The sequence below is a fragment of the Gossypium hirsutum genome, chromosome D08, assembly GCF_007990345.1.
Source record: "Gossypium hirsutum isolate 1008001.06 chromosome D08, Gossypium_hirsutum_v2.1, whole genome shotgun sequence".
In the NCBI taxonomy this organism is placed as follows: Eukaryota; Viridiplantae; Streptophyta; class Magnoliopsida; order Malvales; family Malvaceae; genus Gossypium; species Gossypium hirsutum.
Genome location: NC_053444.1, coordinates 5074449 through 5096945, shown reverse-complemented (window position 1 = coordinate 5096945; position 22497 = coordinate 5074449). Strand labels below are relative to the sequence as shown.

General features: G+C 32.4%; 1 protein-coding gene and 1 pseudogene across 4 annotated transcripts; both read left to right on the top strand.

Annotated features, from left to right (window-relative positions):
- Positions 1 to 8676: 8676 nt before the first annotated feature.
- Positions 8677 to 11863, top strand: LOC121220218 (L10-interacting MYB domain-containing protein-like; annotated as a pseudogene).
- A 4594-nt stretch (positions 11864 to 16457) lies between these two features.
- Positions 16458 to 19589, top strand: LOC107917252 (E3 ubiquitin-protein ligase RING1-like). 4 transcript variants are annotated; one of them, XR_005917389.1, is made up of 5 exons: positions 16459 to 16653; positions 16826 to 17162; positions 17239 to 17332; positions 17799 to 17996; positions 18376 to 19438. XR_005917389.1 is itself a non-coding variant. In XM_041099613.1 (4 exons), the coding sequence occupies exons 3-4, from the start codon at positions 17249 to 17251 to the stop codon at positions 19087 to 19089; spliced, it is 798 nt and encodes a 265-aa protein (XP_040955547.1). In that variant the 5' UTR covers positions 16458 to 16653; positions 16826 to 17162; positions 17239 to 17248; the 3' UTR covers positions 19090 to 19589. The 4 variants fall into 4 exon arrangements, 3 of the variants coding, with proteins under 3 accessions (XP_040955547.1, XP_040955548.1, XP_016702121.2); XM_041099613.1 differs by lacking the exon at positions 17799 to 17996 and having other exon boundaries at positions 16458 to 16653; positions 18376 to 19589; XM_041099614.1 differs by having other exon boundaries at positions 16458 to 16653; positions 17799 to 19589.
- Positions 19590 to 22497: the final 2908 nt, after the last annotated feature.

Sequence of the window (22497 nt, the reverse complement as noted above, 5' to 3'; positions counted from 1 at the left end):
CACTATCGGATTTAACACGAACCATGATTTCACTCAACATAGCAATGAAACAAGAATAGTGTCAAACGATTCTGTCTTATTTTGAAAACACAATATTTTTTGAAACACGAAAAAATTTAAACACAAAAAATTTGAAAAATATAATTTTTTATTGAAAATATGAGACTTTTGAATATTTTTATTTTTAAAAGGGTGTATCATTTTAACGCGAACCGGTGATATTCACCCAACATAGCGATGAAGTCAACGAGTTCAGTTAAATCGATTCGTTGCCTTATTTATTAAAAGTATTTAAAATAAAATTAAAAAAATAATTTAAATTAAATAAAAAATAAAATGCCAAAATATAAAATGCATAAAATACTAATAATATTAAAACGAAAAATACGAGCATAAAAAAAATTAAAAAAACGAAATACTGAAAAATTCTCGAATACGAGTTTCGCCGAACGGTAACACAAATTGGAGCCTTTTTTTCTTTTTTCTTTTCCTTTTCCTCTTTCCTTTTTGGCCTATTGGGCCGGCCTGCTAGGCCTGTACTCCTGCTGCTGCTGTTGCTACCTGCGCACGGCATGGCTCTGGGCTGGTGCGTGGGCTTTGCTTGGGACTGTTCTTCTTTTTTTTCTGCTGTTCTTTTTGCTTATTTGTTTTTTTAAATGGCCTGCTGCAATACGGGTCGGTCGCGGTTACGGGTCGGACGTGGTCGGTCAGTCGGGTCGGGTGACCCGCTATAATAATTTTTCTTTTTTTCTTTCTTCTTCTTCTTCTTCCTCTCTTGCGCTTGCCGCGCCGCCGCCTTCTTCTCGCCGCACTGCTGCTCCGTGCTTCCTCCACCGCCAGAACTCCCCTTTCTCCTTCTCCTTTCTCTTTCCCCCTATTTTCTTCTCTTTTTTCCGGAAATGCTCTCTCTTTTGATTTTTTCTTGAAATTTTTTGTTGGGGTTTTCATTTTTGGGTTAAAAACCCTTTATAGATGATTTTTCTTCTTTTGCAGGGAGCAGGTGGCTAGGAGAGAGGGAGGCCATGCCTAGGCCGGTGGCCGGAAATCAGGGGTAGGTGTGCAAGTTGCTGCCAGAAGACTAAACTGCAAACACAGGAAAAGTTTGGAGCCAAAACATAATTTAGAAAGTTAGGGGTTAAAAATGTAATTTGAGAAAGTTAGGGTAAAAATGTAGTTAAAAAATTTTACGGGTGAAATGTAATTTGAAAAAAATAGGGGTCAAAATGAAAATTTAGAAAAGTTCAGTGATCAAAATCAAATTTTAAAAAAATTTAAACACAAATTATTCCCGGACAAAATTCAGTGATTACAATATCATGAGTCTACAAGGGCCATGTAATTCAATTCTTCGATACAATTCAACCATTGTCACAGTCAAGTATATAATAAAACATATCATTATCGATAGATCAATTATATCAATATTCATATTCATATTCATATACAATGATTTCGATAACACAAATAAGATTTCTAATAATACATATTATATTGGTTCATCTAAGATCATATATAATGTTTCATTAATGTAATCATAATATCCAATAAATCAACACATTACAATTCCTTTAATCCATATCATTAGTATGACAAAATTTAAATTTAACTTTTTATAGTTAAATTTAACTCATAATTATGATCTGTTTAATTTATAATGATTACTTAGAATTGGAGCACACCTTTCAAACTGTAGTAAAACATCAAAATTCAACCTCACCAAGCTACTAATCCACAGGCTTGGCCTTCCTTCGTTGGAGGTGCCCTCACCTAAGTCTTGAGCTTTAAATCAAACAAACATATCCATAAACAAATTGCCACTTATCACAAGAATGGTACAAAGAAAATTCAAGAATTAAAGATGGATGCAATGAAACCCAAACTACTTTTCACTTTAATATTGAGGCCAAGACTAACCAAGATTCAAGCTAGCTTGGCTTCTCTCTTTTCTTCTTTAATTATGACTTTGGTTAATTGGGTAAAACAAAAATCTTATTAAAGTCTAACTTGAAACATCAGTTAAAAGCATAAATAAGCTAGAAACTCACCATCGACTAAGCTCCTTTTCTTCTACAACCTTGTTCGAGCATGGAAACTTGTAGCTAAACTTTTCTTCTTCCCCACCGAATGGCAATTTTTGTGTCAATCTTTAGCTTCCTTCATGACCGGTTAAGTGAATGAAAGAATAACATGTAAAGGCTAATTGCTTAAGCAAGCACCTTAGTAATCACCCCACTTTATTCCACAAGAACACCTAGCACCTACTAGTGTCACGGCGCAGATCAAGCCTGGACTATTGCGCATAGAACACCCCATCGAGGTCAACTTATAAATAAGGTTCATTTCACCCACATGAATTGGCCGAACTTGTGGAATCCATATAGAAGCTCATCTACTTGAAATTTTGGTGGCCTAGTGAAACACTCCAGTCAAACTAGAGTACCAATGTAAATCCTAAAGGGATAATATTATATATGTCGAAACCGTTTTTTGAAACAAAAATTTTAGTTGTCGACTAAAAAAACAAAAATTAGAGTCGCCACCGATCCTTTATTAAGGTGTGATCGGCGCACCTTAAAAATAATTTTGGTCTGCGAAATTTGAGAAAACAGGTTCGGAGTCAGTTACGCACGAGGAAGGATTAGCACCCTCGTAACGCCCAAAATTGGTACCAAATGATTTTATTATGCCTTGGTGTCGAAAACTTGAAAAGATTTTAAAAGGAAGCTTTTTATTTCATGAATGAATTAAAATGATAAGACATTCTTATTTCAAAGAAATAAAACACCACACCCAGTGAGTTAGGGCACAATGTTTTTAAATCCTCAAAATACCCGAATATTGTCTTTTGCTTTCGAAAATTCTTATTTCGAGAAGAAAATGTCATGACCAGTAAGTTAGGACCCAACATTTTTGAATTCCCGAGAATAAGCTTTTATTTGAAATTTGCAGATTTATTGCAAAACAAATATTTAGCTTTCTAAATTCGTTGAAAAATAAACGCAATCCAGTAAGTTAGGACACGATTTTTCTCGAGAATCACGAATGCCAAATATTTTGAAAATCCATAAAATATGATGATTTTCATGCTTTAATGAAAACATATATTTTCTTTAAAAGCAAGATAAAATGTTAATATACAACATGAAACACATACTTTAATTTAAATTATAAATGTGCATGTATTTACAAAATAAAATGTATAAGTTTATATATACATAGGTAAATCATGAAAATTTGCACACATATATATTCAAATACATATATATGTATAATATGTATAAAATAAGGAATATAGAACAATCAAAAAAATGTTTGCGACAAGTTAAGAATATAAAATATATATATAGGTGCAATATATATAAAATAATAGAATATGTAAAATAATAAAATATTTACAATGATTTTTATAAAAAAACGGGTACATAAATATATTAAAAGCATGCACATGTTATAAAACATATATGTATATATAAAGTATAAAGTATATATAAAAAAAATTAGGAAAGTAAAAAATAAAAATAGAAAGAGTATGTATATATACAATATATGCGTAAAAAGCTTAGAAGATATATATATATATATATATATATATAGAAAGCATGCGTATGTATAGGAACAGAAATATAACCGTAATAATGATAGTAAAAAAAAATATGGTAATGATAATCCAATGTCAAATAATATATAGGAAAAAAAATCGGTGAAGGATCAAATTGAAAAATAAATAGAATTTAAGGGCCAAATTTAAAGGAAAAAAAACTTGATTAAAACATGTCGCAAAAGGGGGAGGGCTATCTGCGCAATTTCCCCATTTAGGGTGGAGACGCACGGATCCTCCCCCCGGGTCGGGTCACCGCGCGGGTCACACCTGGCTAAAACGGCGCCGTTGTGTCTTTACTACTAAAACCAAAATTTTCTTTCTAAACAACAAATCTATTTCATTTTTTCTTTTTCTTTAAAACAGCAAAGGGGAAAAAGGGAGGGGCTGAATCTCTGCTAGTGTTCAACCCCAGCCCCTTCATGCCGCCGCCGCCGTGGAGCCACCGCGTACGGCCCTCGAAACCAACGCCCGAACCCAGGTAAGCGCCCTTTTCCTTCTTTATTCTTTTTTTTAAAATATCAGAAAAAAATAAAAAATATGAAACGAAATAGAAATAATGAGAAGAAAATCTCCAAGAAAAGAAAAACGAATCAACTTCCAAAAATTGCTTTTGATTCTTTATTTTTGTATTCAGTGTTTTTTACAACCCTTTTTCCCTTTACAGATTTGATAACGATCCCTTTTTATAGCCGAAAGAAAAAATAATAAATAAATATAAAAATATTTCCCCAACGATATTGTTGCTTTTGTTGCTATTGCTGCGCTGTATACCTCCTTTTTCGCAGGTTTAGAGGCTAATGGGGAGTGCGCGCATGCTGGGGAGGGTCGTGGTGCGAGATTCGTGGCGGCGTGTGAGGGTGAGCGGCGGCGGTGCTGAAGCGAATAGGCTCCTAGGGTTTCTGTTATTTTGTTTTGTGTGGGCTAGGTTTTGGGTTAATGTTTGGGCTAGGTTAATTTGGGTTTTGGGCCCGGGCATATTTGTTTGCTTGGGCCCGGGCATTATTGGGCTTGTACAGTATAGACTTTAAATCCCTTAGGACTCTCAATTGTAGGTCAGCTCTAATCTTGACCGTTGATGTAACTTAATCCATACTATTGGTTTCGAGGGAGCTCAACTATAAATAGAAGCCTCCCCCTTTATTTGTATTCAGTTATTCTTGAGTTAAGAATATATTGAGAGCATTTACTTAAACAGTTAATGTGCATTGCTTCTTGTGGCTTTACAACTCTTTTGTTGCTTTTTCGTTTCGAATTGCTTTCGCTATATTTTTCAATGCCTAGAGAATTTTGATGAAATTTTCATCTTCGAGAGATAGACTGACTTAGGCACATTTAAAGCGAAGAAGTCGCCTAAAACAGCACAGATTGCGAGACTAAAGTTTTAGCCCTATGACACTAGCTTATTCTCTTTTCGATAGCCAAACATTAGCAATGAAACTAACCTTCATTTTCTCCTTTAATCTCTAGTTAAAGGAAGCATGCATGAGGATTAAAGTTAGCTTTTATTAAGTTAACACCTTAGTCATCATCCATTAAATCTTAAAAGCCACATTTCCAACTTACAATTTCCTTGATCATGAAAAAAAAATTGTACTTATCCGATTAACAAAGCTATGTAGTTTTCATGGACTAATTTCAAGTTTAATCCCTCCATACTGATTGGAAAATTTTCCCTTCTAGACCATCATATTTATAAAAATTTCAATTTAGTCCTTACAATAAATTTTCTAGTTATGATTTACTAACTCCTCGAAAGCTAATTCAACTCTACTAATGTGGTTCATTTAACAATAATTTACTTAATCCAGAATTTTACCACACTGGTATTTTCGGGGTGTTACATAATAGGTTATAAGTGGAGGGCTATCTTGGCAGCTCTACAACCAATTCCTAGTTTGATGGCACAATGATGAATGATGTGAAAATGAAAGAGTACAGAGTAAGAGTTATTAGTGTCGTTGGTTGTGCGCAAAGGTTGTGCCCAACGCTAAGAAAATTTGGCGAAGACTAAGGAATAAGGCCAAATATATTATAATATAAAACTAAAAAGAGAGAGAGAAAAGTTTGAATCTAATTTAAGTCCTGTTTGTGGATTTTTTCATGTTAAAAAAAAAGAGAAATGGGTATTTATTTTTATTTATTTATTTTTATAAGTTCTTATGTATTTTTATTGTAAAATGAAATTTTAAATAATTTCTTATATTTAAAATTTTTATTTTTGAATTTTTAAGTCGAGACTAAATTGACAGAATGTGTAAGGTTGAGGACAAAAATTATTGAATTTTAGAAATAGGGTCAAATTGATAGGATCTATAAACATTTGATTTAACATAGGAGTGACCAAAATATTACATTTCAATAATATTAGTGATTAAAACAGAAAATTTTAAACAGGAGTGACCAAAATAGAAGTATGCTAATAGTTGGGTGACTATTTGTATAGCTTATCATTTTCTTTAAAAAATTCAGCTAGCAAGCTTCAAGCGACAATTTAGTGATCATTGTGGTGGATCAATACTCATCGGCGAATAGAAGAATATACCTTAAATCTAAGTCGATCTAACGATCAGTATCAGAAATCGAAAAAGAAAGTTTTGGAATTTGATTCGTAGATAAATGACATTCAAAGTAGTTCATGAATAAAAATCAACGTAAAAAGAAAGAGCTTTCAATTGGTGTAGGCGATGTGAATGAAGAAGACCATATAGCAACAAATTTAACAACTGGTGACTTAAATGAAAACTTTCGAATAGCTTAATAACTATTGTAACTTTTTAAAGTTTAGTAACCAAACAATAAACTTATATTAGTGGTTTTCGATAAAATAATGTTGAATTCAATTTCTAAAGTATATGCTAAAGAAATGAGAAAAAAATTTTGACTGGGGAAAAAATAAATTTATAAGGTATTTTTAGAAGGTAAATGTATAAGTTCATATTTATAAGCTGTACAAATTATAAAAAAAAAACTTAAAAAGAAAAATAAATTATTATAAATTTAAATTAATCGATCCATAATATATAAAACCAATATTTATTTTTTGTTAATAATATTATTTTAGTTAAAACTTTGTGGGATAAGTAAAAATCAATTAGATTTTTTTAATAAAAAATTAATTAAAATTTTATCAAAGATCTTTTTAAAAATTTTTAAATAAATTAAAATAAAAATCAAATTTCAATTTTTTTAAATAAATAAAGTCAAAATCAAAAGTTTTGAGATTTTTGAAATATATCAAAAAAAAATTCTGAAATTTTGCACCCTTCACTTATTAATTTTACTCGAACATAAACAGATAAAAACAATTTTTATTAAGTATTTATTATTTTTGGAATTTACTATCAACATTATATGAAGTCGAAATGCATATTTATAATAATAGAAAATGATAATTACATTTACAAATTATATATAAAATAAAATAATAATTAGTTTATAGGTTTTATTTTTATTAATTTTTTGAAAAGATTTTACTTGTTGAGTCTAAATTGATATTTGAATGCAGAAAATAAGTAGTGCCACAAGCAATGCTTAAAGTTGTGCCAGCTGCTTTAGGCACTAATAGAGAGGCACATAAAATAAATAACACAAGAAATATTTATGCAGTTCGGGGTAGAATATTCACTATCTTGTACCTTATGCAACAATTGTTTTAAACTTGAACACTCACCTGTTTAGACTATACACTCATGTCCCTCTAAGTTTCCCTTGAAAACTTATGACACTAACCAAGCCACACTCTTGATTATTACACTTCAATGCACTGACATAAACGATCCACTGTGAATAAGATGAAGTGCTCTTTCTATCACTACAAAACGTATACACGTCTCCACAATAAATAAGTAAATGAGACTTGCTAACAAATTATATCTTTACAATTAATCTCCCTCAAATTAAGCAGGACAGCTTGCACAGAGAATATCTTCAAAACATCACAGGATAAGTCTTGAATAATGAGGATATACTTTCTATTTTATCCTGATTCAATCTGATCCACCAATTATGAGAAGTTGATTACTTCGATCTGAATCCAAACAAATCTCCAAGATAAGTTGTTATGTGTAGTTTGGATATCAAAGATTGGTTGGTAGTCATCCAAAGTAATAGCAAGAAGCACAACCAAAACATGTTTGTTACAAAAATTGCCAACTCAAACATGTCCGTTTTCTAAGTAGACAATGCTACTACCAATTGGCATTGTCTAGCTATTGGTTTAGACGCTTCTTGAAAAATGCCTAAACAACACTTAATTTAAGTTTAGGTCACTTCAAGTTACTTCTTTGATTCAAGTTGTTGACTTCTCATGATAAAATCGGGTTGATCGAGTCAAATCGTCAAGTTCGAGTGAAAATTGACAGTTTATGTCATCATTATTAATATTATGTAAATAGTAATTCATTTGTAATTGGAAGGATGATAAACTCAAATAATGTTTATAATTTAGTTGGTGGACAAATTTTCTTTTGACAAATGGTGAGAGAATTTTATGGAAGAGTCAGTGGCGAGAAATGACATGATGAATCTCTCCTGCTTAAAATTTGGAAGCTTAATATCTAATTCGGTATATTAGTTTGATACTTTTTTCAAATGTAGTATTTGTGTTATTTTTGTCTAATTAATACACATAATTGACAAAAGTTACGTATATTTTGATACCTAAATGTAACAATGTTAACTTTATAGTTCTTAACTCGGAGTTTAAGTTAATTAATGAATATTCATAATTATTAACAATTAAAATTTATCAAATCAACTCTAAAATTCAAATAAAATCATATTCATCAGACTGAATTTAATAAATTAGATATAAAATTAAACAAATTTGCAATTAACAAAAAAATTATTGCATTAACAAAATTATAAAAAAATTCAAGACTATAATTTTCAAATTTTTAAATGAGAAAAACAAAATTGACATAAACAAATTTCAGTGACCAAACTAATATCTACATTACCATAAGGAGCGTCTTGAATTTATTGATAAACGTTGGGCTCTTTGTCAGGCCTAATCTATGAAAATGATCAACGATCTTATCATTGAAAGTTGGGATAAATCAAGAATTGGGATACTCCGCTCCCCAGGTCTATTATCTAATTCCAGCCGCCAAGCATTCACAGCACTATCCAGGAAAACCTTATCCGTACATTGCAGAAAACCCAGGTTCTTGCCCCTCCATTTTCCCATAGTCTAATCCAAGGTATACATTTTTCACTCAACTAAACCTATTCTCTCTCTCCCTCTTCTTCACCTTTCTTTTATGGGTCGTTTTTAATTTAATTTTTTCTTTAATTTCATGCCCAAATGTTTATATTGATTCATAATTCTTGCCTTTCAATTCTGATAATGCCTCGTCTTTTTACGTTGTTCAAGAATGGGTATCCGTGCCAAGAGTAATTTGGATCGATCAAGGACGATATGGACACCCGAGATGGATCGATATTTCATCGATCTCATGTTGGAGCAACTCAATAAAGGTAATAGGTTCGATGATCATGTTTTCAGCAAAACGGCATGGATGAACATGAATTCATCGTTCAACGAGAGGTTCAAGTTCGAATACGAGATGGATGTGCTGAAAAACCGGCACAAAACGCTGAGGAATCTGTACAAAGCTGTTAAGAACCTGTTGAATCAGAAGGGTTTTAACTGGGATTCGACTCGACAAATGGTGATTGCCGAAAATAAAATCTGGGATGAATATATCAAGGTTCAATGCTTTACTTATTTGATGATTTGAGGGTTTTTTGCATTGCAGGATCTTACGGGTTTTCTTATTTACAGGTAAACCCAGATGTGCGTCCTTACAGAGTTAAAACTATTCCTTACTACGATGATCTGGGTATTATATATGGAGATAATTCAGCTAGGAAAAGGGTAATGATGCTTCTTTGATACTACTACGTCTTAAGTTTGGTGGTCCACTCTGAGTGTCGGGTTTGAATATGAATATGTCCGGACTCCGGACTAGTTCACATGACTTTGTTCTAAGTTTTTTCATGAATGATCTTTGTGTTTATTTATGGAGATAGGGTAATTTGGAAAAAAGGGTTATAATTTTGTCCGTGACACGACTAACTCTGTGTCCGGTTTTGAACTTAGAGTTTCAGATACGGATATGCATCGACTTTTCTAAGTTTTTTCGTTAATGATTTTTGTTTTATGTATCGAGATAGGATAGTTGGTATACAGGGTAAAAGTTCTATCCTGATACTACTAATTCTTTGTCTAGGGCTTTGTTACCCGTACTCAGGGTTGAGTCTTGGATATGAATACGTGTATAACACGAGCATGCTCTATTTTCTAAGCTTTTCCATATATGTGGAGGATCATAAACCGTATCTATATCCAAATATTTGTCAGACACAGGCATTAAACATGGATATTTAGGAACAGAAGAGTCCGGGTAACATGAGTCTGGTGTATCTCATTGTTAGAAGGTTTCATATGTTGCTGATATAATATGATACCAGGCTTTAATTTGCCCAAGACATTATCACACTCAGGTGACGATATAACAGGATCTTCTGCTCAACCAGAATGTGCCAATAAAGGAACTGTGGAGGCTGTTCATGAAATTGTTGTGGTTGATGATTGTATCTCTTTGCGACAAGAAGTGGAAGACACAACAGAGACGACGCTGAATGCAACAACAAACCCACTATATAGTCGTACTAGAACGTACTGGCAACCACCAATGGACCGATTTTTCATTGATCTTATGCTTGAGCAATTGCAGAATGGAACCAGATTGATGGTGTATTCTGCAAGGAGGCATGGACAGAGATGATTGCTTCATTTAATGCAAAATTCGGTTTTAATTATGACGTGGACATACTAAAGAATCGGTATAAAACTCTAAGAAGACAATATAATGTAATAAAGAATCTTCTTCAACTGGATGGATTTACTTGGGACGATGACCGTCAAATGGTGATTGCTGATGATAGTGTATGGCAAGGCTACATCAAGGTATGTATTTACATGTAATACTTGAACTGCTGTCGATGCTCGTATAGTCTAGGCCATATTATCCGTAAGATGTTCAGTTATGTTAAATCATACCTGATGCATGCATAATCTACATGGAAGCCACTTAATATCCACCATCAAGAATTCAAGGCATTGTTTATTTCTTTAGATCGATGTTGTTTTGATATGTCGATATGGATGTGACACAAGTCATAATCTAAGTTTTCATGTATTTGAAGGGTCATCTTCCCATACTTTTATTGGAATATGTGGTGGACATCGGTTCCTCAATTAAAATGAAGAGTTTGAGTGGTGCAGTTTAAGGGTAACGATGTTACGAGGAAGATGATACCGCCTTTATTTCATTTTGTTCATTGATTTGTTTGGTATACTATTAAAAGCCCTTTGAGAAGTAATAGAGAGACTTTTTATGCATATCATTATAATAATGGTTTCATTATATGGGATTTGATAAAGCTGTTATGTACTAACATGCAGGGACATAAGGATGCACGACAATTCATGACTCGACCGGTGCCGTACTATAAAGACCTGTGTTTGATATGCAATTCCCCATATCCTGCTGGAAGTGATTGCTTTTCCCTTCAATGTACGGAACCAGAAAACGGGGTTCAAGATGCGAAGCTGGGGCAAGCAACCAAGTGTTCTTTGTCTCCTGTAACATCTGTTTCGGGTGAAGATGAAATCGGTGATGTGCTGGAGCCAGCACATCGGGATTCAAACACAACTGGATCTAACCCGAAGTGCAAACGCCAACCAGAAAACAGGTTAAATTCTTCACATACAAAGAAATCACGAGGCGAAGATGATGGCATGGCCAGCGCTCTCCGAGAGATGGCAAGCATGGTTTCGTCTTTAACGGAGAAGAAGGATGACGAGAACACCAACCCCATTCCGATAGAGAATGTGATTAGAGCAGTACAGGCACTACCTGACATGGACGAAGACCTTATATTGGATGCATGTGACTTGCTGGAAGATGAAATAAAAGCAAAAACTTTTATGGCATTGGATGTTAAACTGAGGAAGAAGTGGCTGTTACGGAAGCTTCATCCTCAGCAGTGAGTTTAATCGAGTTGTGTCTAGTTTCAATGGAATGGTTTAGATATGTGTCATAGTGAATGTAAATTCAGTGAGTAGAGTCAGAGTTAGCAAGTAATTTGGCAGACTAAAGTTTCAAGAATCTTATGAAAATGGCCGAGAAAGTCTAAATATTTGCTATGATGTATATGTGTATATATAGAAATAAGCTTATATTTTAATTTGAATATGAATTCGGCTTTGAATATAAGTAATTGAGGGTTCAGGGTTATACAAGCTACCATCCATGGTTGTTATCCCCAACTATTTATGTAATGCAACTTAATTCCTGGCACCATCCATTAGTTTTTGGCATGAGAATTGGTGTGGGTATGGGGCAATTAGAAAACTAGTTGAATCGAGGTGAAGAGCTTTAACTTTCGAACAAGTTGGGCAAGGCTGGGACAATGGTCCCTTACCAGTCTCAGCCGTTGTTAATAACTCTGTTTAATAGTCTAGCATCCGTATACACAAATGAGGTGGATACACTCACCTGAGGTCCTTCCCTAATGGCCGATTTAGCCTCTCTAGTGCTTATGATCTGGTTAAAGGATAATTGAGCAATCTTGATTAGAATAATCCTTAAAATTCCATGGAAAATAACCCACCAGTCCCTCATAATAATTGTGGAATTTGGACCGGAAGGATTGGATTTCTATTAATATTACTTCTAAAAAGTGGATGCAAGTACTTAAAGTTCCATGCAAATTTGTCTTTTGTTTCTTTATGTGGCAGGTTTTGTTAACTCGCAATTTTGTTGTTTTTTTTCTGCTGATTCTCATTTTGCTAATGTAGTTGATACCATTTTGGCTAAAGCACGAGACGAGAGTTCTATGCTTTCTCCACACCAATTAAACGAAAGCCAAGCTCCACCATTGTAGGTTTCTTGGTTGGCACAAGCTTAATACCGATGATTCTTCGGTGGGGGACTCGGACAAGGATAGAGCTAAGAGTTCATTACGAGGCCATGAGGGACATTGGGTTAGGGGCTCAGTGAGACTTATTCCAAGAGCTATCAGTGTCGAGCTGGAGTTGTGGGCTGCCCTCCATCTTGCAAAATCTCTTGATATTGTTAATATGGAAATTCAACTCAATGCTACTAATGTTATTAGTCTTATTAAGAATATTGTGAACAAGTCTCTAAGTAACCATTTGTTTTCTTCGGGAATTCCAACAAACCACAATGAAGAATGCTTTTAAGGAAACCAGTGTGTCGATGCGCTGGCTAAGATATGGGGAGTAGAGGAGTTGGTAGTCGGTACCATACCGGCTAGTATCTACCATTTCGGTTCTAAATTGGTATCAAATAGTTTATGTTTTGTTTCGGTTAAAATTTCGGTGCTTTTCGGTCATTTTGGTGTGTTTTGGCGTGTTTCAGTCAATACCAATACTTAACAACCCGCACCGGTTAGTACAAAATTTTAATATTTTAAACCAACTTTTAAATTTTTTATCTTAACCATTTTAATTTTTCTATAATTACATTTAAAATTAATAATTCTTAAATTAAATTCTTATAACTTTAAAATTTACATATAAATATATTTATGTGGATGTAATTGAGATATATATGCATATACAATCAACCCTTTCTATGGCAGCCACTCGCTATTACAACAATGTGTTTTTCGGTTATTTTGGTGTGTTTTGTACTTATCCGATTAACAACACTGTCTAGTTTTCATGATCTAATTTCAAGTTTAATCCCTCCATACTAATTGGAAAATAGTCAGAGGTGAATTAAAAGCTAAGCAGTGGTAATTCTAAAGATTCATCGGGGGAAAAATAGAGATGTAGAACTTAACTTTTGCATTTTTTACAATTTAGTCCTTTTGGCTAAATTGAGTGCCCAAACGTCGAAATTTTTGAACAAAATTTTTACGAAATCATTTCGTGAAATTCTAGACCATAAAAATATAATAAAAAATAAATTTTTCCTCGTCGAATTTGTGGTCCCGAAACCACTATTCCGACTAGGCCTAAAATCGGGCTATTACAAGAGATGTCTCCTATGTTACCCATAATATGTGGAAGTATCGACATAATTTAGTCATTTGGTCTGAATGCTACATGATGAACATAAGCCAGATGACGAAATGGAAAGACCTAGGATGTAGAAGATTATAACATGAGCAGTTCGACAGATTTTTCACTTCTAGTTCATCATAGTTTATAAAAATTTCAATTTAGTCCTTACAAGAAAATTTCTAGTTATTATTTATATTTATTTAATTTTTATAAATTCTTATGTATTTTTATAGTAAAATGAAATTTTAAATATTTTTTATTTTGATTTTTTTGAATTTTTAAGAATCAAGATTAAATTGGTAGAATTTGTAAGGTTGAGGGCTAAATTTATTGAATTTTTAGAATTAGGATCAAACTGATAGAATTTGTAAACATTGGAGGCTAAATTTATTATTGTAATGGCCTGTTTTTCAGTAGTATCGAAAACGATGGTTCTAGAACTCCATGTCCAATGAGTGAGTTTGTAAACATTATTATATTTAATATTTACGAGGTAAGGTTTAATTAAATTTTGGTTCTTTAATTTTATCAATCGGAGAGTTAATTAAAGTATAAGAACTAAATTATAAAAGTGATAAAAATAATCACTATGAATTTTTAATTAGTTAAAGGATCAATTGAACAATTGAACCTATTTATAATGTTGGATGGTGGATGATGATGCCATCATCCACTTATATTTGCTTAATGATGTGTAGTACTAAGTTAATTGACCAAGTTTTATTAAATTTAATCTAAGTATATAAAGAAGAAAAAAAATTCTCTTTCATCTTTTCTTCCAAAGGCCGTATGTAGGAAAAAGAAAACCCTTACCAACGTTCAAGCTTTAGTCCTTGATTTGGTAAGCAATTTTTAGTTCGTTTATTTTAATTTTTATGTTTTTGAAGTTTCGAAAGTTTGATTTAGTTAGCTTATATATCAATTTGCGAAATTGTTAAAGTTTAAAAAAATTGCCATTGTTGAATATTGAAACTTCTGATATTAAATTAATAGGTTTTGAGCTTAGATTTAAAAAAACACTGGTTTGTAAAGTAAAAATTGTTAAATTTGAACTTAGGGACTAAAGTGTGAATATTTTGAAATTAGCATGAAATTACTATAATTAATTATAATACAAAACTGTAGAAGGATGAATGTCACATCCCGAGTCTGGCAGATCTGAGTTTAAGGCGTAAAATTGTAAAGTTATCTGATTAGTGTAGTATAATCTGCCACTTACAATTTTCTGACGTATTAGAATGTGACGTATAGTAACCTACATAGAGGTGAATAAAGATTTTATGTTATTCTTATTTTGTTATCTGAAATATTTTAAATATACATACAAAATATATAATATTAAAATTTACTAAACTCATGATATGTATTGAAAAATAAATATTACACATATAAAAATTATATTTACTAAAAATAATGATATTTGTAATAATTATTTGATTTTATGAATAAAAGAGATATTAATTAAAAAGATGAATTCAAAATAAAAAATTGAAAATAATATATTTATTAATTAAAAATAATTATAAATATATTTAGAATAGGAGAAATTAAACCTACGAGAGCTAATATGTTAAAAATATTAATTAAAATAATCAAAAGCTTAAAAAAATGAAATAAAAAATACAAATGTGAGTGAGAAAAGAATCAAACCATTAACATTTAACCATTTAACCAAAGATATTAATTATATTAAAAAAGTAAAAAAAATATTATTTAAACGGAAAGCGTGTTGGGCTGGGTGCACTTTCTTGCCACCTGTACATAAAGGGTTCAGCTGAACAGGCTTTCACACTCTCTCGTCAAAATCGGTCTCTTTCTCTAAATTTTTAAAAATACGACCTATTTGGCTAATAACTTTTTTTAAGGGGGCATATATGGCTAATTTAGCCAACACCCCCATGTCCGACCCTAAAATAGGATCAAAACACCGGAATGTTACATTCTCTACTACATTCTTCACTTATCAAATATTTTCTTATAAACTTTCATAACTTTTCAATTTAGTCTATTTTTACCATAAAAGTTTATTGTTCACTAATTCATCATATTAAATCAATTTTCTTTCTTGTTACACTTTAAGCACATAATTTATCTCAATATCTTGTTTCACATATAAAAAATCTATGTATTCCACATCTATTATTTCACCCCCATATTTTCTCAAGTTTAACAATTTAGTCATTGTCATCATAAAAATTTCATATTTTTCCACAATTTCATTTTTACAATACTTTATGCATATTTCATCATCTCATAACACATTCAATACGCTTTAATCATAATTTTCATATACACTTAAATTTTTTTACAATTTTCAATTTAGTCCTTATTTCCATGTAATTTATTTTTCACCGTATAAGCACTTTAATCAAATAAGTCATTATATTAATAGTTCACATGTCAATTTTTCATGCATATCACTTCACTTGTTTCAATTATAAATTTTACAAAGTTTACAATTTAATCCTTAACATCATGAAGATTCATTTTTTACTATAATTTCACCTTAACATCACTTTTAAACTCTTTATCATAAATCTCAAATACATGTTTGTTTCATTAAAAACAATTTTTATAAAATGTTTTCAAGAAATCTACCAAATTACAGAAAATATTATACATAAATTTATATAAACACTAAATAATATTAATTTTTATAAAAAATATCATTTTCCAAAATATATTTTCAGTCAAACAATCGGAGATTTTATAATGCCTAAAGCTTGTAAAAGAACAATTGTAATTTTGGCTGTAACTAATCTAAGAAAAATTATCAACGTTCTTATCCTCCAGAAGTGGGATAACTCCAAAACTGGGATACTCCACTCCTTATGTCTAATATCTAATTCCAGCCGCCAAGCATTCGTAGCACTGTCCAGGAAAACGTTACCCTTACACTTGCAGAAAACCCAGGTTCTTGCCCCTCCATTTTCCCATGTTCGAATCCAAGGTATACATTTTTCACTCAACTAATCCCATTCTCTCTCTCTTCTTCACCTTTTCTTTTATGGGTCGTTTTTAATTTAATTTTTTTTCTTTAATTTCATGCCCAAATGTTTACATTGATTCATAATTCTTGCCTTTCAATTCTGATAATGCCTCGTCTTTTTACGTTGTTCAAGAATGGGTATCCGTGCCAAGAGCAATTTCGATCGATCAAGGACGATATGGACACCCGAGATGGATCGATATTTCATCGATCTCATGTTGGAGCAACTCAATAAAGGTAATAGGTTCGATGATCATGTTTTCAGCAAAACGGCATGGATGAACATGAATTCATCGTTCAACGAGAGGTTCAAGTTCGAATAGGAGATGGATGTGCTGAAAAACCGGCACAAAACGCTGAGGAATCTGTACAAAGCTGTTAAGAACCTGTTGAATCAGAAGGGTTTTAACTGGGATTCGACTCGACAAATGGTGATCGCTGAGAATAAAATCTGGGATGAATATATCAAGGTTCAATGCTTTACTTATTTGATGATTTTGAGGGTTTTTTTGCATTGCAGGATCTTACGGGTTTTCTTATTTACAGGTAAACCCAGATGTGCGTCCTTACAGAGTTAAAACTATTCCTTACTACGATGATCTGGGTATTATATATGGAGATAATTCAGCTAGGAAAAAGGGTAATGATGCTTCTTTGATACTACTAGGTCTTAAGTTTGGTGGTCCACTCTGAGTGTCGGGTTTGAATATGAATATGTCCGGACTCCGGACTAGTTCGCATGACTTTGTTCTAAGTTTATTCATGAGCGATCTTTGTTCTGAGTGTGATTAATCCCTTGAAATTTACAACTTATTTTTGATCCTTTTAAAAATTTTGTTAGTTGCGAAAAGACTAAATTTTATTTTGACTTCACAAATAACCTTAAAAAAGGTATTGAGATTTCTATCTAAGGCAAAGACCTTGAATCTTTGAGCATGTAGATTCGATTCGCTGTATTCTCAATGCAATATGTGATCTTCAATCTTAACAAGTGTATGCTATAAATAAGTTCCATTAGGTTTTTCTCGAATTTTTCTTATGCAGTGTTTTATTCTAGTTTAATTCTTAATTGTAATCATTTGAGCATAATTATTTTACTTATATAGTGGGGAGTTTGAAGGAGCACAGCGGGTATGTTGGGCACTGCAGCTGCAAGTGTTTGAGGTGTTTTGAGAGAGAAAGTGTAGGGAAATGGAAAGGCAGCCAAGGAATTGAAGCTCAAGTGTAGTTTCAAAAATTTCTGTCGTCCAAGCTAACAAGATTCTACTGATTTTAGGGGACGACAATTCATAGCATAGTATGGAGTATGTATGGAGTAATCCTCGAATTCCTAAAACTACCATGTGAAATATTTTTATTTGTTAGTTAGAGGCTCATAGGTTTCCAATTCTTAGTGGAAATCGGAGTTAATAATAATAGGTACTTCTCCATTCTGCTTATAAATTCTATTACAACAATTGGAATATTTATAATATAGCCCTTTAACAAATGAGATTGCCTATTCTTAGTAGAATTCGGAGTTAATTTCCTCTTTCTAATCAAATACTTTTAAACCGCCTTTGTCGTCTTATAAAATAGTTTTACGAGAACAAGAAACTTAAAAAAAATCTGATTTCTTAAAGCTTTCTTTCTTCTCAAGTTGAAACTTATTCTGGTTGCTTTAAAGCTCTCTTGTTTCTGCAGTTTTTCTTAATGGCTTCAACTCCATACGTGTATGATATCTTTCACCAGCATACTTTTGAAGACAACATCATCTCACAATCTCATGATATTGCTTCCCAGTTCGTCAATATTGAATTAACCATTGACTTTGTCTTCATATCCGTCCACCATGATTTCTCAGCAGACATCTCCACCGTCACCAACCATACGTCCTTACGAGAAACCTTTCGTTTCCAGCTCGACGTTCTAGAAAACCAGTACCTGTTTCACCAAGCTCTATTTCCCACGTTTAGAAGACTCCGAATCAACACGGCCTCCCTTGCTTATCACAACTTCGTTTATGATATTTTTGTACGTGGGATGCGTAGCATAGGAACTAATCGTGAAGTCTTGCCCTTACGATCAGTGATACATGCTTCCGTCGTGGAACACGATTACGTTCACAGTGACGGGGTTTCGATGGGAAGAGCTTTGGCTGAATCGGCATTGGAGTTTGAAAGCAGTAACTATGGTATGGTTCCGGCTAAAGAGTCATTGGTTAAGGAGATGGTAAGCATGGTTAGAGTAGAAGATGGAGATGAAGAAGATTGCATGATATGCTTGGAGGAGCTCGAGGTTGGGTTTTATGCTTCTCGGATGCCTTGTTCTCATACTTTTCATGGGGATTGCATCGAAAAGTGGCTGAAGCAGAGCCATTACTGTCCTATTTGCCGGTTCGAGATGCCAACGAATTAGGCTTAGATATCAACATTTCATTCTTTCATTTATTTCTTATGTTATTGGATAACTTTTGTTAAGATTTAGTCATTTGTTGGAGCTGTAGATGATAGTTAATAGTTTATGCAAATATAAGTACAGTTTGAGAAAAAGAGATTGCAAGCATTACAGTATCTGCAAACCTTTGAAAAAAAAGACAATAGTAATAAGAACAAAACCAGATATTGCAAAAGCAAACCAAATATGATGTCTTCTACAATAATGTAATAAGAAGCCCAATATGGTGATGTTTGCACATCCACTTCTCTCATCCTATGTTTCCATAAATCTGCTTTATTTTCATTCAGATTATAAACAATCTTTCACCAACGAGCCATTCGAACCACCGTCATAAATAATTAAAGAAAGCAGCACATTCTTCGCAAGATGTTCCTTTATTAGAACAATTATCCCTCCTCTGGGATCGCATTGCTACGCATGTTTGAGATAACTAACGGCTGCAAACAGTTTTAAAATGAAAACTTAGAACAACAAAAATCAACTAAAACTGATTAGAATTCATTAATAGCGGTTCTGGAATCTAAGATTTCGGTAAAAATTTGGAAATCCAAATCCTTTATTTGGATATCCAATAAAAAATGGATTTAAATTTTAGCAAGCTTAATTTCACAAGAGATAAACTTTTTATTTTAAAATTAATTTAAAAATTAGAAATTTTCAAAATCCAATATTCATAAAAAAAGAACAAAGGATTTTTGCCTCTCTTGATACACTCTGGGTCCAAAACAATGTACTAAGTACCGTACTGATGAGTGTATCCTTTTTCTCTCAGTACCCGTATGTATTGATATTGTAACAACTCGATTTTCAGTAGTGTCGGGAAATGTAGTTTAGGAACTCTATTTCCATAAACCAAGTCCGTAATGATGAAATATAAAGATTAATGAAGGTGGTATGAAAATTACGTTTGCTTCTTGATTTCGTTCAAATTTAAACATTATTGATTACGTTTGGTTATTAGAAGTATATTAGAATTTTTTTTTAACTAATAAGGCCAAAGAGTCAAAAGAAGCCCTTAGTAACAATTTTTAAATAAAAAAATCAATTAAGCACTTTTAAATTTTAAAAATTATTAAAAATATAAAAAATTCATAAAAAAAGCTATAAAAATTTTAAATTTTAGAATTTTTATTAAAAACTAACAATACCGACCCCATAAAAGAGTAGGGGTTAAATTTTTTAAAATCTTATAACCATTAGATTTTAATGGGTCGGCATTGTTATTTCTTAATAAAATTTTTATAATTTTATAACTTTTTTAATAAATTTTGTTTATGATTTTTTTAAAATGATTTTTAAATTTTAAAAGGGCTTAATTGAGTTTTTTTTAGCTTGCTACAAAGGCCTTTTGACTCTTTAGCCTTGTTAGTTTCAAAATGTTATAATTTACTTCCAATAAAAGAGTAGGGGTCAACTTGAATCATGTGTAAAGGTTTAAGGCTAAATTGAATATAATACATTTTATATAAACACTGAATTTTAATGGAGGAGCTGTTTTGCTCGCTCATCTAACGTACAGGGACTAATTTGCCCATTTGTTAAATAAAGGGGTTAAAATGCAATCTGAAGTATAGTAAGGGGGTTTTTTTGTACTTTTACCCTCATTAATCATGTTTTACTAGAAATTTTATTATTAGCATACTATATATTTAGAAACTATATATATAGAATATAATGTGTGTTGCATAATAAATAATGAAACGTATTATTTGAAAATAATTAATAATAATACATTCATCAAATTAATTATATCAAATGCACTACAATTATTATTATTATTGTTTTAGTGTTTGTTGGCGGAAAGTTGAGAAGAACCAGTACCCCAACTTCTAAGTGCCTATGCTAATTTGGCCAGGTGGTTGGCGCACGTTTCCCTCTCTTGCTAGAGAATCCACCCTCATTTATGAACTTTAGACAATCTAAAATCAAGGTGCCAATTTGGTCGTCCTCAAATGGCCTAGCCAAGAAACGTACCACAAGTGAAGCATTCAATTCAACTATCTGCTTGGAGATGCCTAGATTTTTCGCAAGTTGTAGTCCTTCATCAACGCTCCAGAGTTCAGCTTGTACGCTATTTGATGTCCCTATTTTCAGCAAAAGACCCTTAACTCACTTGCCCCTTTCGTCACGTATTAATCCCCTCGCCGAAGCCAATCCAGATCGGGGTTTAACTGCCCCAACCCCATCTTCTTTAAAAGATAAACCTCGGAAGGTGGCTTTCTCTGTTGGACCCAACGTGAAGAAACATTTGAGAACATTGCAAGAGAGATAGCATATTCTAATAGCTTGATTGCAAGTGACAATCTGCCATTAAAAAATTTGTCATTTCTACCGTTCCATGAACCCATATAGTAGTAAACAACATACCCCATGACAATTGAAAATGTAACACCACAGTCTCCCTTCAGTTTTGCATGGGTCAATATCCTTGAAGGGGTTGAAAAAGGTTTTGTTGTCTGTTATCAACTCGTAGGCTCACCCAAATCTCCTTTCCTGTTACACAGCTCCTAAAAATATGCTCCACTGATCCCTCAACATGTTCACACAACTGGCAAGTAGCATTTGCACTCATTTATTAACGTGCACAAATCTCATTTGTATTCAAGCGGTCCAGGAAAGCGAGCCATATGAAGAAACAGATACTTCTGGGCATTTAAGATGCCAAATCCAACTAGTCCTCAAATCCGAATTGAGACTAATCTCTTTCCCGATGAATATATAATAAGTTGAACCCATCGAAAAGTGATATTTACTCTCATAGCCCCAACAACAATTGTGATTCGAACCCAAATTATTCTTTGAAGAAAATTATTCTTTCAAGAAAATGAACACCTGGATGATAGATCACAACTCATAGTTCAAATGAACCCAAGTTGTTCAAGCTTTCAACAAATTCCTTTTTTAAATCAAAGCGGCTCTTGGCTAAACATCATTGTTTTTACTAATAAATCGAATCATCATATCAATTAATCAATGCAATCTTGGCTCAATTGGAAAAAATAGAAGTATTAAGTACCCAAATTTAAGACTTGGCATGCTCAATTATATGTGTGGGTAGGGGTGAGCCAAATCCAATTCGATTCAAAAAATTCAATAAAAAATTCATATTTTGAATTCAATAGTTCGAGTCATTTGAGTTAATCAAGTTATTCGGATCAACTCGAGTAAAAAAATTAAGTTTTTCGGTTTAACTCGAATATGAATTACACAATTCGAGTTATCCGAAAATCCGAATAAAAAAATACAAAACTACGTCATTTTGATAAATGTTTACACATTAAGTTAAAAGGCAAAATTATTATATTGTTCATGTAGTTAAATAATCTTGTACTTTGTCTACTAGTTAAATAATCAATCCATCTAAAC